Source organism: Ascaphus truei, chromosome 11 (assembly GCF_040206685.1).
Source record: "Ascaphus truei isolate aAscTru1 chromosome 11, aAscTru1.hap1, whole genome shotgun sequence".
Taxonomy (NCBI): Eukaryota; Metazoa; Chordata; class Amphibia; order Anura; family Ascaphidae; genus Ascaphus; species Ascaphus truei.
This window is the reverse complement of record NC_134493.1, coordinates 23,181,296-23,197,737: the sequence shown is the minus strand read 5'-3', so window position 1 is coordinate 23,197,737 and position 16,442 is coordinate 23,181,296. Positions and strand designations below refer to the sequence as shown.

Sequence of the window (16,442 nt, the reverse complement as noted above, 5' to 3'; positions counted from 1 at the left end):
TGTCCATGCTGATAGCAGGGGGGGCGTGTCTTTGTATCAAGGTCCTGGCTGCATTTCTGGGAGTCTAATGTGATCGTTGTAGCACTATCCAATGTTACTTTGTAGCTGCTGACTAAATACACCAATATTACTTACATATCGTGTTCTTTATTGCCTGTTAGCCTGACACTATAGTTATAAGTCTGCATCACATTGCCCGCTGACACCAGACTAGCATAGAGTCTTATCACTTGTAGCCATGTATCCCCTTGGCTACTAATCTGCCCTACCTAACACATAAGCCCTAATACCAGTGCAGGCAGTGTTAGGGTTAATCTGGTTCCACTGCAGTAAACAATTCTCTTGAGTGGCAGGGGTGGGGGGCGGGGGTGGGCCTGAGGCATGGGACCTGCCCTATCAGGGGCTCAGACATAGGACCCTCCCCCTGGGTACAAAAGGGACTGAAAATCCAAATGTAGGCAGGTGTTGGAAGTGTGGAGCCAGGGCTCTGGCCACCTTCCTTCCCCTCCCGCAAGGGATTGGGATACTACCCCTTACTCCACCAGGGAGTAGGGGATAAAAAGATAGACCTTTGGGGCCTCTAGCCTTGGAGTTGTCCAGGGACACTAAGAAGAGTGTACCTGTTGTATGCTATAATGTACTGTTGTACTATGAAGAATAGAGTCCAGTTGCTGCATTTATACTCCTGCCAGTGACTGCAGTTTATCAGGGGGAGTGCAAAATGTTTTTTTTTGGGGGGTGGGAGGTGCAGGGAATGGAGGTGCTGCACCCATGTATGAGATCAGAGCTCTATTTCCTGAAAGCCTGTCTTCCCCACTACCATCGGCGGACACTAAGCAATCCTGTAAGCAAGCCTCACAGGTACAGCACAACGAGAGTACAGGTAACAGTTGTTGCCTCTGCTCTCCACTGCACACCTGTTTGAACATCTGTTACAAACTAAAAAAAAAGTATGGCGTTATAGGCAGCACTCTAGATGTAAAGAGAAAATGAAAAATAAAGTATGTAAGGTGCAAGAGAACAAAGGGATGGACCCTGAGCATTCCCAGTACTAATACAGGAAAATGGAAGGTGTTCCAGCACTCAATAAAAGTAGGAAATGTTATTTCAATACTGAGTTGTATAAAAAAAATGAATTGTATTGAAAATTAAACAATTTAAGAATATCTATACATAGACAGATATGGCATGAATACACATATATAGGAAAAATTATATACAAATACATGTAAGCCTAACCGGCACATAGGGGAGGGAGGTGAATGGGACAAAGGGTAAACAAAATCCCTCAAAGAGGTACATGTGGTACTTCCCTTTGACCCAAACCACAAAGGTCTCCCTCCACGTCAGTCTTTCTTGGGAGCTGCTACACTTGTGTAAGTAAGTGTAACGGCCTAACAACACCTACCCACTGAGCTCAGTTCTAGTTTAGCAGGAATCTAACCTGGCATTAGTTAGGTCATACCTAAAGATGGCATTGCTCACAATTGGACCCTGAAATATGGGTTTTGAGAGGGTTTGGGGGAAAGTAGACAAGGGAGAAGAAAGAACGTTTACCAAGTGACTTATATACCTCCCCGAAAAATACTGTATACAATATGTGGAGAGAAACCTGTGCGCAAAACTGGGCTCACTTGCGATACCTGGAAAATATGCTAATTCGGATATGCAAAGTATATTAAAATGATCTATATTAGCATATTTCCCAAGTTTCTCAGGTGTCTTTGGTTTTGTGCACAGGTATCTCTCCGTCTCGTATAAATGTGTGTTTTTAGAGATATCAGTCACTTAGGACCCTAGTAAAATAGGATTCTCTCTCTCACTCCCTCTCTCAAACCCCATATTTCTGAGTCTGTAAACGAGTAATGCCACCATTAGGATAGACATACTCAATGCAAGTCATCGTATTTACAAGTTAACGCAATGTAATGCTAACTTAATATGATAAGCTTACGGTAATGAGATATACAACTGCTGTTGTTTTTGCATTTAATTAGCTTTGAGTAAATGCTTTAACCTCAGGGAAAATAACATCTGTTAAGGATTTTGATAATAATAGCTTGTTGTAAGCACTAAATTAACAGGCCTCTGTGGATGTGGATCTTAGTGTATAAAGATCTCCAAGGTGAGCTGGGTTTTCACCTTATTTCTTTAAAGGTTAGGCGACGTTGTATATGCTATTTACAAACACAAGCTACTATCATAGTAATAATAATTATTTGTTCTTGTATTGCGCTGCTAATTTTACTAGCACAGGGAGATATATTAACTTTCCCAAAGTCACGAGGAGGTTCCCCTGCTTCAAACTCAGTGCCAGTCAGTGTCTTTGGTATTGTTACACTGTAATATCTTTCCTGGCAATTATTAAATAAACATAGCCATGTTAGTCCAGTTGCAATAGTGCAAAATAAATGAGCCATTCAGTATTAGGTGATACCTTTTTTACTTGGACTAACATATCATACAGTAGTACAAGCTTTTGAGAGTTCTCCTCTCTTCCTCAGGTCAACAATACTAATTTACAAAAGATTCCATGAGTTTAACACAGATGTTAAATCCAAGAAAACAGTGCTATGTTAGATCGGGGTTTGATGACTCCGCGGCTGTGTTACTTTTATCCATTTTTACATAGACTCCCTAAAGCTTTAATGTACTGTATTACACAGCTTGTAACACTGCGGATATTTCATCTGCTTAGCAGCTTATATAGCCATACATTTAAAAACATGGGAAAACAAGTACAATACAAGTAGTATAACGAGACACTCTTGGTTTCCCACAAAACTATATTTACCCGTTACCACAAATAACTACAAGATATAGTGATGGGTGAATGTGTCAAAGTTTGGCCCTTGAACTCGGACCAATTTTACAATTTCTTTGCAAACGGTTGTTCAAACCTTTTGTTATTAAAAAAAAACAAATATGTGCCAAGCATGCAATTCTGCCTGTCTCGATTTCACCGTTTTTTTTAACTGCAAGGCTTTTTTTGTTTAAAGTTTTTTTTCACATTTTCGCATAATTATATATATTAATATATATATATATATATATATATTTATATATATATATATATATATATATATATATATATATGTATATATCAATCCCCTTGTAACGCTGTGCTTGGTGTCCAAAGAATCACATCGCGCTATAAGTGGATCGCGTTAGAAATAATGTACAATTGTATGCATTGTACAATAAAGTATTTAAGATACCAATAATCGTGTTGTAAAGTATTCATAAATACAAAAATTGGGAGCCACGCTTGCATCGCGTTATAAGCGGATTCGCGTTGTAACGGATCGCGTTATAATGGGGTTGAGCTGTATGTATATATATATATTTTTTTTTTTTTTTAAATATAGTGGTGACTTCTTTCAAATTCAGATGAATTCGCGAAAAGTCGAATTTGCAAAAATTTCATAAAAAATTAGAAAGTTGGTGAAAAGTTCAGCCATTTCTACTAACAGACTCTTGATTGCTGATTTTCATAAAGAATTAATTATATATGCAGTGTTGTACTCACTCACTCATCAATTAGAATGTTCCCACAGAATTCTTTGTCCTTCTGTCTAACGCCCTATGGGATTACCATGACCTTTTAGGGGTTAATGGTGCAGACCCAGATAGAGAGTGATAAGAACATCAGAGGGGATATATAGGGGTTTGAGGGGGGAGGTTCCTGGAGAGTAAGCGTAGAGGAGCCTCTGTATATAGTTAAGAAGTATGTTCCTGAGTGTATAGGACAGACCTGTCCCTGTTTAATATGTTCTAGATAGGGATATTGCCCCTTCAGATTGGGTCCCGAGATATGGCCAAGGTGAATCCAGCGGTTCACAAAAGAGGAGACAGGCATACAACAGAGGTCCCCATTAGGAGGCCCGGGTGCCATAGGGTCAGCTCTAGAGACAGACCCCACATGCCTCAATCCTAGTCAGTATATAAGTGGCAGTTCAGAGACAGGCATGAGGTGTAGATTTCTCATCTATAGTGCGCGGGCCAACGCCCTAGAAGAGGCTCATAGTGACAGAGCATAACGGAAGTTATGCAACTGGGACAGGTCAATTAAGGATAATCCAGTCAAGTGTCCACACCTCCCCAGTGCGTTAAGTGAGGGTGTCTCGGGATGCACCTACAGTATTACGGACAACATCTATGGTACTGTGTATGAATGAAAAGAGCCCTAGTAACAGGTGTTGATTGTACTACAAAAGTTCCTGGCGCCCATCATTTCCATCTATGCTACCTCATCGCACAGCCACACAAATCCAGCACCCTGAATAAGGTAATGCCTTTTGAGTAGCCACTATAAAGACACAGATTAGACGCCGTAGGAGCCGGGCAGGGAGGGTAACATGTCTTAATTCCTTCTTTTATTAAATAATACTCTGTTTCCTGTTCTTATGTTTGTGTATTGTCATTTGAAATTGTAGTAAGATATATTAAACATTGTTTTTTTTTTCTTTAATTTTTTTTTCTTTGCCCCTGTGGTTTACACTCGCATCATTTGACAAAACATGAGCGTATGGACAGATAGTTCATGTCTTAAATGCTATAATAATGTGTCCGAGTTATTTTTTGTAATTACATCTCATGCCCTCTCTGGAATTAGTAGATGCTCGGGTGACTAACAAACAATGTCACTCTGCATGTTTTATAATACTTTACATGGTCTGGTTTGATTTATGTTTAGTGCGCTTTCATTAATATATTAATATATAACACTGAAGACATTTCTGCATCTGGATGAGTAAATTATTTTCACAAAATGTTCAGATTATTATTAGATTTTTTTTCCCACCACCCTTTCCCCACTAATTTTAATCAGCTATACTGACATAGCTCATACTTACTTTCTTGCTGCTGCACATATTGCATATTAAATGGTGAAAACATATCTGACTGTTCCAAGCTGTGACTAGAGAGAGTCCCAAATGTACGCTGCCAGGTTTCTCTTCAGTATTTTATTTGCAGCTTTTTCATCTCCTTGGTGTCACGAGCCAACCTGGATCTAATGACTTCATGGTCCATTTTCACTGTGACAATGTAGTTTATTGCTTTGGATAGGGTTGTGATGTCTGAAGCACAGGCAATATAAGATTAGAAACCTTCCATAAGAACCCAGACAAATTGCGCAGGCAAAATGAGTGTAGCATTCCAAAAAGGCACACAGTCCCTGGCACCAAGATAGCTTACAATGTATGTGCCATGCTATGCTAAATCTTAGAGCAGTGACTGATGTCGCCAAGCTGGGCTCCACTAAGCTGTTAAGGCTCAGTGCTGAGCGTGCAGAATTAGCCCATCAAAAAAGCAGCATGATTGATTTCACTCTCTAAGCCTTAAGGAGAGTGAACTGGTTTGTAATAGGTAAGATGGTATTTAAAGGCACAGCACATGTTGATTTGTTAGCTAAAATGGTGGATAAAAAATAAAAATAAAAAAGAACCAGGTTCATGAAACGGTGCTGCTATTGGGGAAATGGGTATGCTGCTGCTAGCAAAACATTACAATATGCTTTGTAATGAGCAAGCAATACAAAGTTCCCCCATGCTGAATAGTGGTATGCTCTCTTAAATATGCTGGGGGTCTATGAGACATAAGTTGTGCAATTCTGGGGCGAAAACATTGCTCCAGATTTATCAAAGAAAAATATCCTAGTTAATGGGAATTTTTTCTTTGCTACATATAGTGCAATTTTCTTTAACTGATAGTTGCATCACATTTACCTTGATACATTGACCCAATAGTTCTTACATCAAATCAAATCCCGAGTTGAGAGATTGTTCCTTTTTTTCTTTTCAAGGGATTAGAAAAAAAAAGGATGATCATGTGTTATGCATTTTTGGGTATAACCTCTTCACCAAAATAGATCTGTAACATTTAGCAAAAACACAATGAAACGTTTCTGGCATGAGGGAAGTCTTTGCCCCAAAATACAGAATTATCTACTTGAAGGTGAGTAGGATTATGTAAATGACTGCAGTATGGCCCATATTATCTAAGTGGTGCTACGCCATAAGACATATTCCCGCAATGGACACCATTTAACCTGTTCCCGTGAAAGGGCTGGAAGGTATTTTGTAGGATAACACGGTTTAGTAAATATGAGCTCATATGTTATTGAAATATTTCTGTGTATGTGAGATTGTCTTTATATTTGAGACACTGGATTCCTGTGGTTTAAATACTTGATATTGGTCACTCTATAGGTGTAAATGGGTGATAATAATACAGTCTGCCGCTATAGATTAGAAAATGACATACAGTACTAATACTTTTTTTTTGCACATACAAGTATGCTCATAACAGTTTGCAAAAAGTATGAGGTAGTGAAAGTACTGAGAGAAGTTAGCGAATATATCACTAATATATCATAGCTTCCAATCTTTTACCTAGAAGCTGTAATGTGAATTTATGGCAGAAACTTATCACAAGAGCAAGTGGATATTTTGAAAGATTAAATGTAATTGTACAGTGAAAGTTTAGAAAGAAGCAAGTGAATGAATTCCTGGTGGGTACAATTTGAATACATTGTACTAATTGCGCTGTTGAAGTTGTCTCAAAGCTCATTATTTTGCCATTCATGTGTAATAATATATATCAACAATGTACCGTATTGATGACCATTGTCTGCTGGAACCCACCTGATTTTAAGATAACTGCCAAGAACAAATGACTACCTTGCAGTTGCAGGTCTCTATTCTTTTAGATTTATAGTTTGTATACCTTCCATTTCATTCATTGATTTTAATTTGCTGTACAATCAGACAATGAAAAACAACTGAATTGAGTTTAAATACACCAAACATTACTCTCTGTAAAAAAGAAGGTTTTGTTTTAAAACCGACTGTCTTTATTTAAATGGATAGCCCAATTTGTCTCCAAATAAGATGAACACCCTTGTTCATAAGCAAATTCCTAATCTTCTAATCAGTTAAATATGTAATAAGAAAGTAGCCCTACATCATTGGGGAAGGGAGACATGATCGAGACCTCTGTCTGTCATGTTGAGGTTTAAATTGTGGGTGAAAGAAAGATTAGTCTTTAGAATCAGAGCAGGATGTAATTTTTCTCCAGGAACAGATGGAAAAAAAAGGCAGTGCACTGCCTGGAAGAACAGGAGGAGGCTCACGGTAGCAAAATAAACACTTTATTCCATTAGGGGATCAGACAAAGACCCCCACAGCAACAGCAGGTGTCACACCTACGCGTTTCGGGCCGTGTGCCTTTTATCAAGGTGTACCATACTTCCAACATAAGCCGGTATATAAATACAAGCACCGATCGCGTTAACGAGTGACGTCACAATCCCTCATCCAATCAGCTAACATCTCCTACGTGCACACATTCCAATAGGCTAGAAAATTGTGTCATTCTCAACAAGCTTTATTGAGACCAGCAGGTCCCTGTGTCTTAACAATTGTGTATAAGCTTTTAGGTTGGGACCCTCTGATTGGTTGTTAATCACATCAATGGGTATAACTTTATTGAGAAACTCACAAAACTTACAGTAAGTGTGAGGATTGTGACGTCAGTCATTCAGCTATTCACCCAGTGCAAAAGAAAAACCAAAAACTCTAAAACAGAAGAATCTAATGTTTTAAAAGGATACATCCCAAAGAAATGTAAAAACAATGTTTGCACAAATAAGATCAAAAAACACACATATCAAGAAAACAAATTCCTTTAGCATACCCCAAGATCCTGAAGACACATCAGTAACATTATAAAACAGCATCTTTATTAATCATGGCATCAATAGCCTAATATATACTGATGTGAACCCTGGAACTTAGGGAGATGTAAAAGGCAGATTATTGTGCATGAGTTGGAAAATCACAATTACATTAATTGCATCAAATCCAATTCAAACATACATATGAATAAACCAAAATTTATAACTTGTAAAAAAAATATATATATATATATATGCAATAAATCACAGAAACATGACTACCTACATGAGAGCAGCAGTTTGAATGATAATTATATAAACAAATCTACATATATTCAGAAGAATATATTCAGAAAAATAAGATGTTCACACATGAGTTATCCAAAATACTAGACATCGAAAGTTATTATATGTAAATCTATAGTATCTAGAATATCTGAATTTTCTAAAGAGGTAAAAACAGCAAGGTACTGATTAAAGCAAGAGGAATCGGATCTAGGGAGAGCATCAATATCCCTTATTTTATTAAGTCTATAAGATATTTATATATAATAGGAGGGGAAGGGAGAGGGAAGAGAGAGAAAGGGAGGTTGCGGGGGGGGGGGGGGAGGAAAAGGGAAATGGAAAAGGGTCTGGAACAGGACAGTGAAGGGAGAACTAGATCAGAGGAAATGACCAAGGTCCCAATCTGTATTGAGCCCGAAAGGGACCTGGATCTTTAACATAAATATCCAATAAGCCTCCCTCTGATCAAGCCTCCTGATCCGATTCCCACCCCTCACATGACAAGGGAAAGACTTAATCCCACATACCTTAAGTAATCTACCACCCCCCCTGGGGCAGTGGGTGCAGTGTAATGGTACCGGATGATTGAGATCTCTATTTCCGCCATCTCCCAATGATCCATAAGACAATGGTCTCCCCACCAGGGAGACCTATTGTCTCTAGTATTGGATCTTTGGGAGATGATCTGTCACAGTATGTGGACCACTATCTCCAACCCCTGGCGTTAGCTCTGCCTTCTAATGTCTTGGATAGTGCTGATTTGATTAACCAACTTAAAGTTGTCCCTTGGAGACCGAATTTTGTCTGGTTGTCTATGGACGTCACATCATTATATACAATCATAGAGCATGACCTGGGGTTGGCGGCATCTAGCTATTTTTTGGATTGTTCAGATTTATCACCTGCACGAGGGAGTTTTATTTTGGATTCTATTCACTTTTTGTTAACGCACAATTATTTTTTGTTTGATGGTGTTCACTATCTCCAGACACGTGGAACGGCCATGGGTACCAGCTTTGCCCCATCCTATGCGAATTTATTCATGGGATTGTGGGAGTCGTTCCACGTGTTTGGAGATAGGAACCCATTTAGGGATCACATTATTTTTTATCGTCGATTTATCGACGATCTCATCTTTATTTGGGAGGTGACACTACTACAATGTTATTGTTTATAGATTTACTTAACAATTACAATTATGGCCTTAAATTTACATTCACTTTTTATCACCATCACCTTAAATATTTAGATGTATTACTTTACAGTATGTGGATCTTTCTTTAAATATACACACGGATATCTTTCGAAAAAATAATTCACGCAATACTTATCTTAGAGCCGATAGCTGCCACCCCAGGGCCCTTGTTAAACGGATACCGAAGGGGCAGTTTATGAGAATTAAAAGAAACTGCTCCAAAGATGAGGACGTCCATAGACAATCAGATGATCTATATAATAGGTTTCTTGCTAGGGGTTATGGACCCCTTTACCTAAATCAGGCTCGGGGAGAAGTGGAAAATATGGAAAGGAGTCAATTGTTAAAAAGGAAACCTAAAAAGGCCTCTAAACAAGAGAGCCCACTATTCATCACCCAATTTAGTAAACAGGCTCAAGAGGTTAGACTTATTTTGAAAAAAACATTGGGGTATTTTACGTCTCGACCCAGTTCTGGGACAAGACTTACCCCAAAAACCCAAAATAGTGTTCAGAAAGGCTAAGACCATATCAAATTCTTTGTAACCTAGCTTATTTTCATCTGATATGGATAGACATAGATTATTTACTAAGTGCTCATACAGATGTGGTTCATGTAAAATTTGTGGTTTATTATCCCCAACAAAAACCTTTGAGAGCACAGTAACTAAGGCTACATTTGATATACGAAGTTTTATAAATTGTAAAACTACTTTTGTGATCTACCTCCTCTCCTGTGGCTATGGGAAGCAGTATGTGGGCCGGACAACGAGAAATCTCAAGACACGCATTATGGAGCATGTCAGACTTATTAAAAATAGAGATCTCAATCATCCGGTACCATTACACTGCTCCCACTGCCCCAGGGGGGATGGTAGATTACTTAAGGTATGTGGGATTGAGTCTGTCCCTTGTCATGTGAGGGGTGGGAATCAGATCAGAAGGCTTGAACAGAGGGAGGCTTATTGGATATTTATGTTAAAGACCCAGGTCCCTTTCGGGCTCAATACAGATTGGGATCTTGGTCATTTCCTGTCATCTAGTTCTCCCTTCACTGTCCTGTTCCAGACCCTTTTCCATTTCCCTTTTCCTCCCCCCCTCCCTTTCTCTCTCTTCCCTCTCCCTTCCTCTCCCCCTCCTATTATATATAAATATCTAATGGACTTAATAAAATAAGGGATATTGATGCTCTCTCTACAGTAGATCCGATTCCTCTTGCTCTAATCAGTACCTTGCTGTTTTTACCCCTCTAGAAAATTCAGATATTCTAGATTCTGTAGATTTACATATAATAACTTTCTATATCTAGTATTTTGGATAACTCATGTGTGAACATCTTATTTTTCTGAATATAGTCTTCTGAATATATGTAGATTTGTTTATATAATTATCATTCAAACCACTGCTCTCATGTAGGTAGTCATGTTTCTGTGATTTATTGCATATATATATATTTTTTTACAAGTTATAAATTTTGGTTTATGCATATGTATGTTTGAATTGGATTTGATGCAATTAATGTAATTGTGATTTTCCAACTTATGCACAATAATCTGCCTTTTACATCTCCCTACGTTCCAGGGTTCACATCAGTATATATTAGGCTATTGATGCCATGATTAATAAAGATTATGTTTTATAATGTTACTGATGTGTCTTCAGGATCTTGGGGTATGCTAAAGGAATTTGTTTTCTTGATATGTGTGTTTTTTGATCTTATTTGTGCAAACATTGTTTTTACATTTCTTTGGGATGTATCCTTTTAAAACATTAGATTCTTCTGTTTTAGAGTTTTTGGTTTTTCTTTTGCACTGGGTGAATAGCTGAATGACTGACGTCACAATCCTCACACTTACTGTAAGTTTTGTGAGTTTCTCAATAAAGTTATACCCATTGATGTGATTACCAACCAATCAGAGGGTCCCTACCTAAAAGCTTATACACAATTGTTAAGACACAGGGACCTGCTGGTCTCAATAAAGCTTGTTGAGAATGACACAATTTTCTAGCCTATTGGAATGTGTGCACGTAGGAGATGTTAGCTGATTGGATGAGGGATCGTGACGTCACTCGTTAACGCGATCGGCGCTTGTATTTATATACCGGCTTATGTTGGAAGTATGGTACACCTTGATAAAGGGCACACAGCCCGAAACACGTAGGTGTGACACCTGCTGTTGCTGTGGGGGGCTTTGTCTGATCCCCTAATGGAATAAAGTTTTTATTTTGCTACCGTGAGCTTCCTCCTTTTCTTCCAGGCAGTGCACTGCCTTTTTTTTTCATCTGTTCCTGTTGTTCGGCTTGGTGGATTGCACGTCGTTGATTCAACTGCTGTGGACCGCTCCCATGGATCCTGGAAACTAACAGTGAGTTGTACCTGTGGGTTTCCATACCCTGATCTCTCACTGTATGGGACAATGCTTGTACTGATTATTGTGCTTTATAGCATTAGGTACTTGTCCCCTAACCCTATTGGGGTAATCATATTATATACACACAGTATATTTGGAGTGGTCCGATTGCAGACTTTCATATACTCAAGGGATTTGTTTATTCTGATGCACTGGCATTCTACAAATCTGTAATTTCTCTCCAGAAGGACTTGGAGAGACTGGAAACTTGGGCAGGTAAATGGCAGATCAGGTTTAATACAGATAAATGTAAGGTTATGCATTTGGGAAACAAGAATAAACAGGCGACTTACAAATTAAATGGGGATAAATTGGGGGAATCCTTGATGGAGAAGGATTTAGGAGTGTTTGTAGACAGCAGGCTTAGAAATAGTGCCCAAAGTCATCCAGTAGCTGCAAAGGCAAACAAGATCTTATCTTGCATTAAACGAGCAATGGATGGATGGGAAGTAAACATAATGATGCCCTTTTATAAAGCATTAGTAAGACCAGACTGAATATGGAGTACAATTTTGGGAACCACTCATTAAAAAAGACATTATGGAACTAGAGAATATGAAGAGAAGAGCCATCAAATTAATAAAGATGATTAACAATCGGTCTTATAAAGAGAGGCTAGCTAAATTAGATTTATGTACATTTAGAGGGGATATGATAACTATATACAGATATATTTTCAGGGACAGTACAAGGCGCTTTCAAAATAATTATTTATCCCCACGGCAGTACAAAGGATTCAGGGTCATCCCCTATGGTTGTAGGAAAGGAAATTTCACCAGCAACAAAGGAAAAGGTTCTTTACAGTAAGGGCAGTTAAAATGTGGAGTTCATTATCCATGGAGACTGTGATCGCAGATCCAATAGATTTGTTCAAAAAAAAGTTGGATATCTTTTTAGAAAGGAAAGGTATACAGGGATATACCAGATAAGTAAACATGGGAAGGATGTTGACCTGGGAGTAATCTGATTGCCAATTATTGGAGTCAGGACGTGTGACAGGGCTGCTTGTAAAGTAAAATGCATATTTGTTTTCTTGCAACCAGTGCACCACTTGTGTCTGTCTTTTCTGTTTTCTTTTTGCTGGGCCCAGCTATCTTTTCTCTATTTTTCCCTAAACTTTACTAACTTTGGTTTATTTGCTGCACAGTCTTAATGTATTTTACATATGCAGGCAGTTCTAGCAGGAATGAAGAGGGGTTAATTCTTAATGGCCAGGTATAATAAATATAGACAAATCCTTACCTGCACTATAGCAGGATTTGTTAAGGTGGTTTGTTGTGTGATGTTGCTTGGGCAGAATTTGTGAAAAGGAAAGGGTGTTTCCTTCCTGCAATACCATATATGGTGGATTATACAATTGTATGGGGTTTAAAGTAAGGCAGGTGATACTGAAATGTAGTAACTTCTTACTTAGCAAGAGTAATAACATGCAGTTGATATTTACTTTTGTTTTGCTGTAGAAAATTGTATGTGTGATGCCAAGTTTATTATGTTTTCTAATTTGTGTATGTTTTGGGAATGTTTCCCCTGTGTGGTTGGCTACCATGGTTTGGTCCTAAATGAACCAGGTGTCTGATGTTATTTAAGGAGGGATCAATTGGCAGATCAGGGGGAAGGGGAGGGTTGCATTTCACTGCAAGGCTCTCCATGCTCTCCATGCTCTCCATGCTCTCCATGCTCTCCATGCTCTCCATGCTCTCCATGCTCTCCATGCTCTCCATGCTCTCCATGCTCTCCATGCTCTCCATGCTCTCCATGCTCTCCCAGGAAGGAATTTACTTTTCCCCTTATGAGATAAGATCGGATGATATATCTCTGGGGTTTTTTGTTTGCCTTCCTCTTGATCAATATACTGTAAGTACGGATATGGGATAAAGTATCTGTCGTCTAAATTTAGCATAGGTTGAACTTGATAAACGCATGTCTATTCAACCTCATCTACTATGTAACTATGTAACTATGAAGGTTTTTCCTGTGAAGTAACTTTAGTTTTAATTAGCCAGATATCAAATACAAATTCACTTGTGAGCACATTCACATGTCTCAAACAGGTCTGCAACCTTGCTTTTCACCATTATCTCCTAACATTAAATACTTCCACTGCAACTAGGGATTCTGGGATATGACATGCAAATAATCACACAGTGTCAGTTTTTGCTTCAAATATATTTTAACATGGACCCCTATAAGCTTATGCCTGCCGTATTGCATAGCTTGGGTTAAAGAATTGCATAGTCAGTGAACCTTCTCATAGACAGCTATTTCAACCTTTTGGGTCTTACCAGTGCGAGGATGGTTATTCTGGCTTTGCAATTTGAAGCTGTGAATAGGTTTCAACCACACATTAAATTAAGTTGTGGTTTAAAAGTGACAATCCTGCACTGTACAGCATACAGCAAATAGAAATCACTTGTGAGCAATTATAATTATACAGTATACATTGTAATGGAGCAGGGGTAAATATTAACTCATTTGAAGTACCTTGCAAAGGAGAAGTGGGGCAGCAAGTTGGCTCTTTCTATTAACTCTGGTTGCATATGTCACATGCTCACAAGTGTGCTGTGCATGACAGATGGTACAGTCTATTGACACCGATTGAGGGGAGATATTAGTCAGTTGAGGATCCATGCATGGAGAAAAGTGACTCAGCTAGATAACTGTGTGTATTAACCCTTGTCCCATATACAGGTCACGTGCTGACAGGTATGCTATACGTGACAAATAAACCAGATATATAATACAGGTGAAAGTATAATCTTGTCATTGAGGGGTAAAGACAAGCTACTCTGAGCACTGTTCCCTGTCCTAGACATATTAGCTCTCATGGTACAATATTTACACCCATTAAAACAATTATTCAGCAGCATTCACAACACATTCTGTACATGTCTGCCTCCACACTCTTTTTCTGTCCATACTGCAACTTCCTTCATTTATTTTGATGTATAGACAATGAGAAGTAAGGAGGAGAGGATATTGTAGCAGTGTCCTCAGTTTTAGGCAGTCCTGATATCACATTGTTCATGTTGTAGGGTGAGGATACTGATGAGCATTTCTTGGCCTCCAGTTTTTTTTTTAGGCATTTCCCATGTTATTGGCTTAGTGGGCTAGTTGTGGCCTGGAGCAATTTACTTGTGTTGCGTGGATTCCACGTCATCCCTTAGTCAATAGTGTAGGGTTGTAACGGAGTGCTCACCACAAACAAGGCGTGACAGCAGGGCCGAGGTGGGGATAGATATATAATGCCACCCACAGCCACGTGTGCACGTCTGGAGTGTACAGACCCATGGGGGACATCAGCGGGATAGAACTGGGGGCCCCACAGCAGTGGGGGCTCCACAGGGACCACCCGAGGGACCCAGACACCCATGGGAATCACCCAACGGCCCCCAGACCCCTGTGGGAACCACCCGAGGGCCCCCAGACACCTGTGAGATGACACGGGCTCCCCAGACACCCGAGGGGACCACCCGTGGCCCCCCATTGGGGCCCACAGGTACCACCTGGAGGCCCACGGCGCATAGTGGGGACCACCCGGAGGTCCCCAGACACCTGTGGGCACCGGGGTGCACTGTTGGGCCTGCGGACACCGTCGGGCTCACAGGGGACCCCTGTCGGCCTGGGGTATGAATCCTGTATGTTAAAAAAATAAATCATGGTTTTACAGTATGGGGGGCACAGGGTGTGGGTGGTGTATTGGTGCTTACTAAATATTTTTTAATATACATTTTATTCCTAGTGTAGATGAACAGGTTGTCTCCGGAGCAGAACCGCGTTGGTTTGAGGTCCGGGGACCCCCTGCTTCCCAAGATACAGGCCCCATTGTACTAGAGGCAAAGGATAAACCTTTGCTTAAGACTGAAAGCTGTGATGATGCCCAGTCAAAACGATTCATTACAATACTGTAGTTACATCTTGTTACTTGGGTTTTTCATTAGTATCTATGGTCTTCTAATTCTTGATCCCTCTTCTAACTTATTTGAGGCATTTCTGGACTATTCTCCTTTGAAAAACTTAATTGAGACAAGTGTCTGAAAACAAAAACATATGAAACTTAAGATGTTGCCGCTCTCCACCAATAATATACAGTGTAAAAAATAGGGTGCATACGGGATAACTTGATACATATGAAGGAGAGGGGGAGGGTACAGAGAGGGTAGCCCAAAAGAACCTATTTGCACTCAATATTTCAAATAAATGGTTAGGAAAAATTTAATCCCTGGGAGGAGCCCATGCACCATCTAAAGATATATCTGCTTTAAAACATTTTATTGAACACTTATGCAAAGACAATTACCAATTAATGGGTTAAAAATATTCAGGGGGTAAATTCATCGATATACTCAATAATAATAATCATAACTTGAAGTTAACCATGGAAGTGAATAAGAGTGCCCTTAATTTCTTGGACTTGACAATCTCTAAGCAAACGGATGGTAGGCTGTCTACAACCATATTCCGTAAGACTACGGCGACCAACAGTCTCTTACGTGCGGACAGCCACCACCCCCTACACATAACAAGGAATATACCCACGGGACAATTCCTGAGGCTACGTAGGAACTGCACTACAGCCCAGGAGTTTGACAAACAAGCAATAGACATGAAGTCAAGGTTCACTAAACGTGGTTACACCAGGAACGCCATTCGGAGGGCGTACACACGGGCTAGAGACACACCACGTGCACCCCTGCTCGTGGAGAGACAAAATAGCAACACACAGGAAACAAATATCATACGATTTATTGGTAATTTTAACACACAGTGGGACGATCTGAGGGGTATTTTCGGACAACACTGGCACATTCTTATGAATGACCCCGACCTCCGACACGTACTGCAGGATAGACCGACGATGACCTGTAGGAGGGCTA

General features: G+C 39.6%; 1 protein-coding gene and 1 long non-coding RNA gene across 4 annotated transcripts in view; one reads left to right on the top strand and one right to left on the bottom strand.

Moving 5' to 3' along the window:
• LOC142463077 (uncharacterized) overlaps window positions 1-5,238 on the bottom strand; it is a 53,002-nt gene extending 47,764 nt beyond the window's left edge. The window contains exon 1 of the long non-coding RNA XR_012787362.1: window positions 4,857-5,238. This is a non-coding gene — a long non-coding RNA (uncharacterized LOC142463077). The remainder of the gene's footprint in view (window positions 1-4,856) is intronic.
• The window catches only part of GRIN2A (glutamate ionotropic receptor NMDA type subunit 2A), a 1,360,048-nt gene that overhangs the window by 313,172 nt on the left and 1,030,434 nt on the right, over window positions 1-16,442 (top strand). Inside the window, exon 1 of one of the 3 annotated variants that reach the window (XM_075565334.1) lies at window positions 4,098-4,288. The exons of the other annotated variants lie outside the window; for them this stretch is intronic. Coding sequence (XP_075421449.1) covers window positions 4,175-4,288 — 114 coding nt within the window. The 5' untranslated portion in view covers window positions 4,098-4,174. Of the gene's footprint in view, window positions 1-4,097; window positions 4,289-16,442 lie in introns of those variants that run through there. 3 annotated transcript variants of the gene reach the window in all.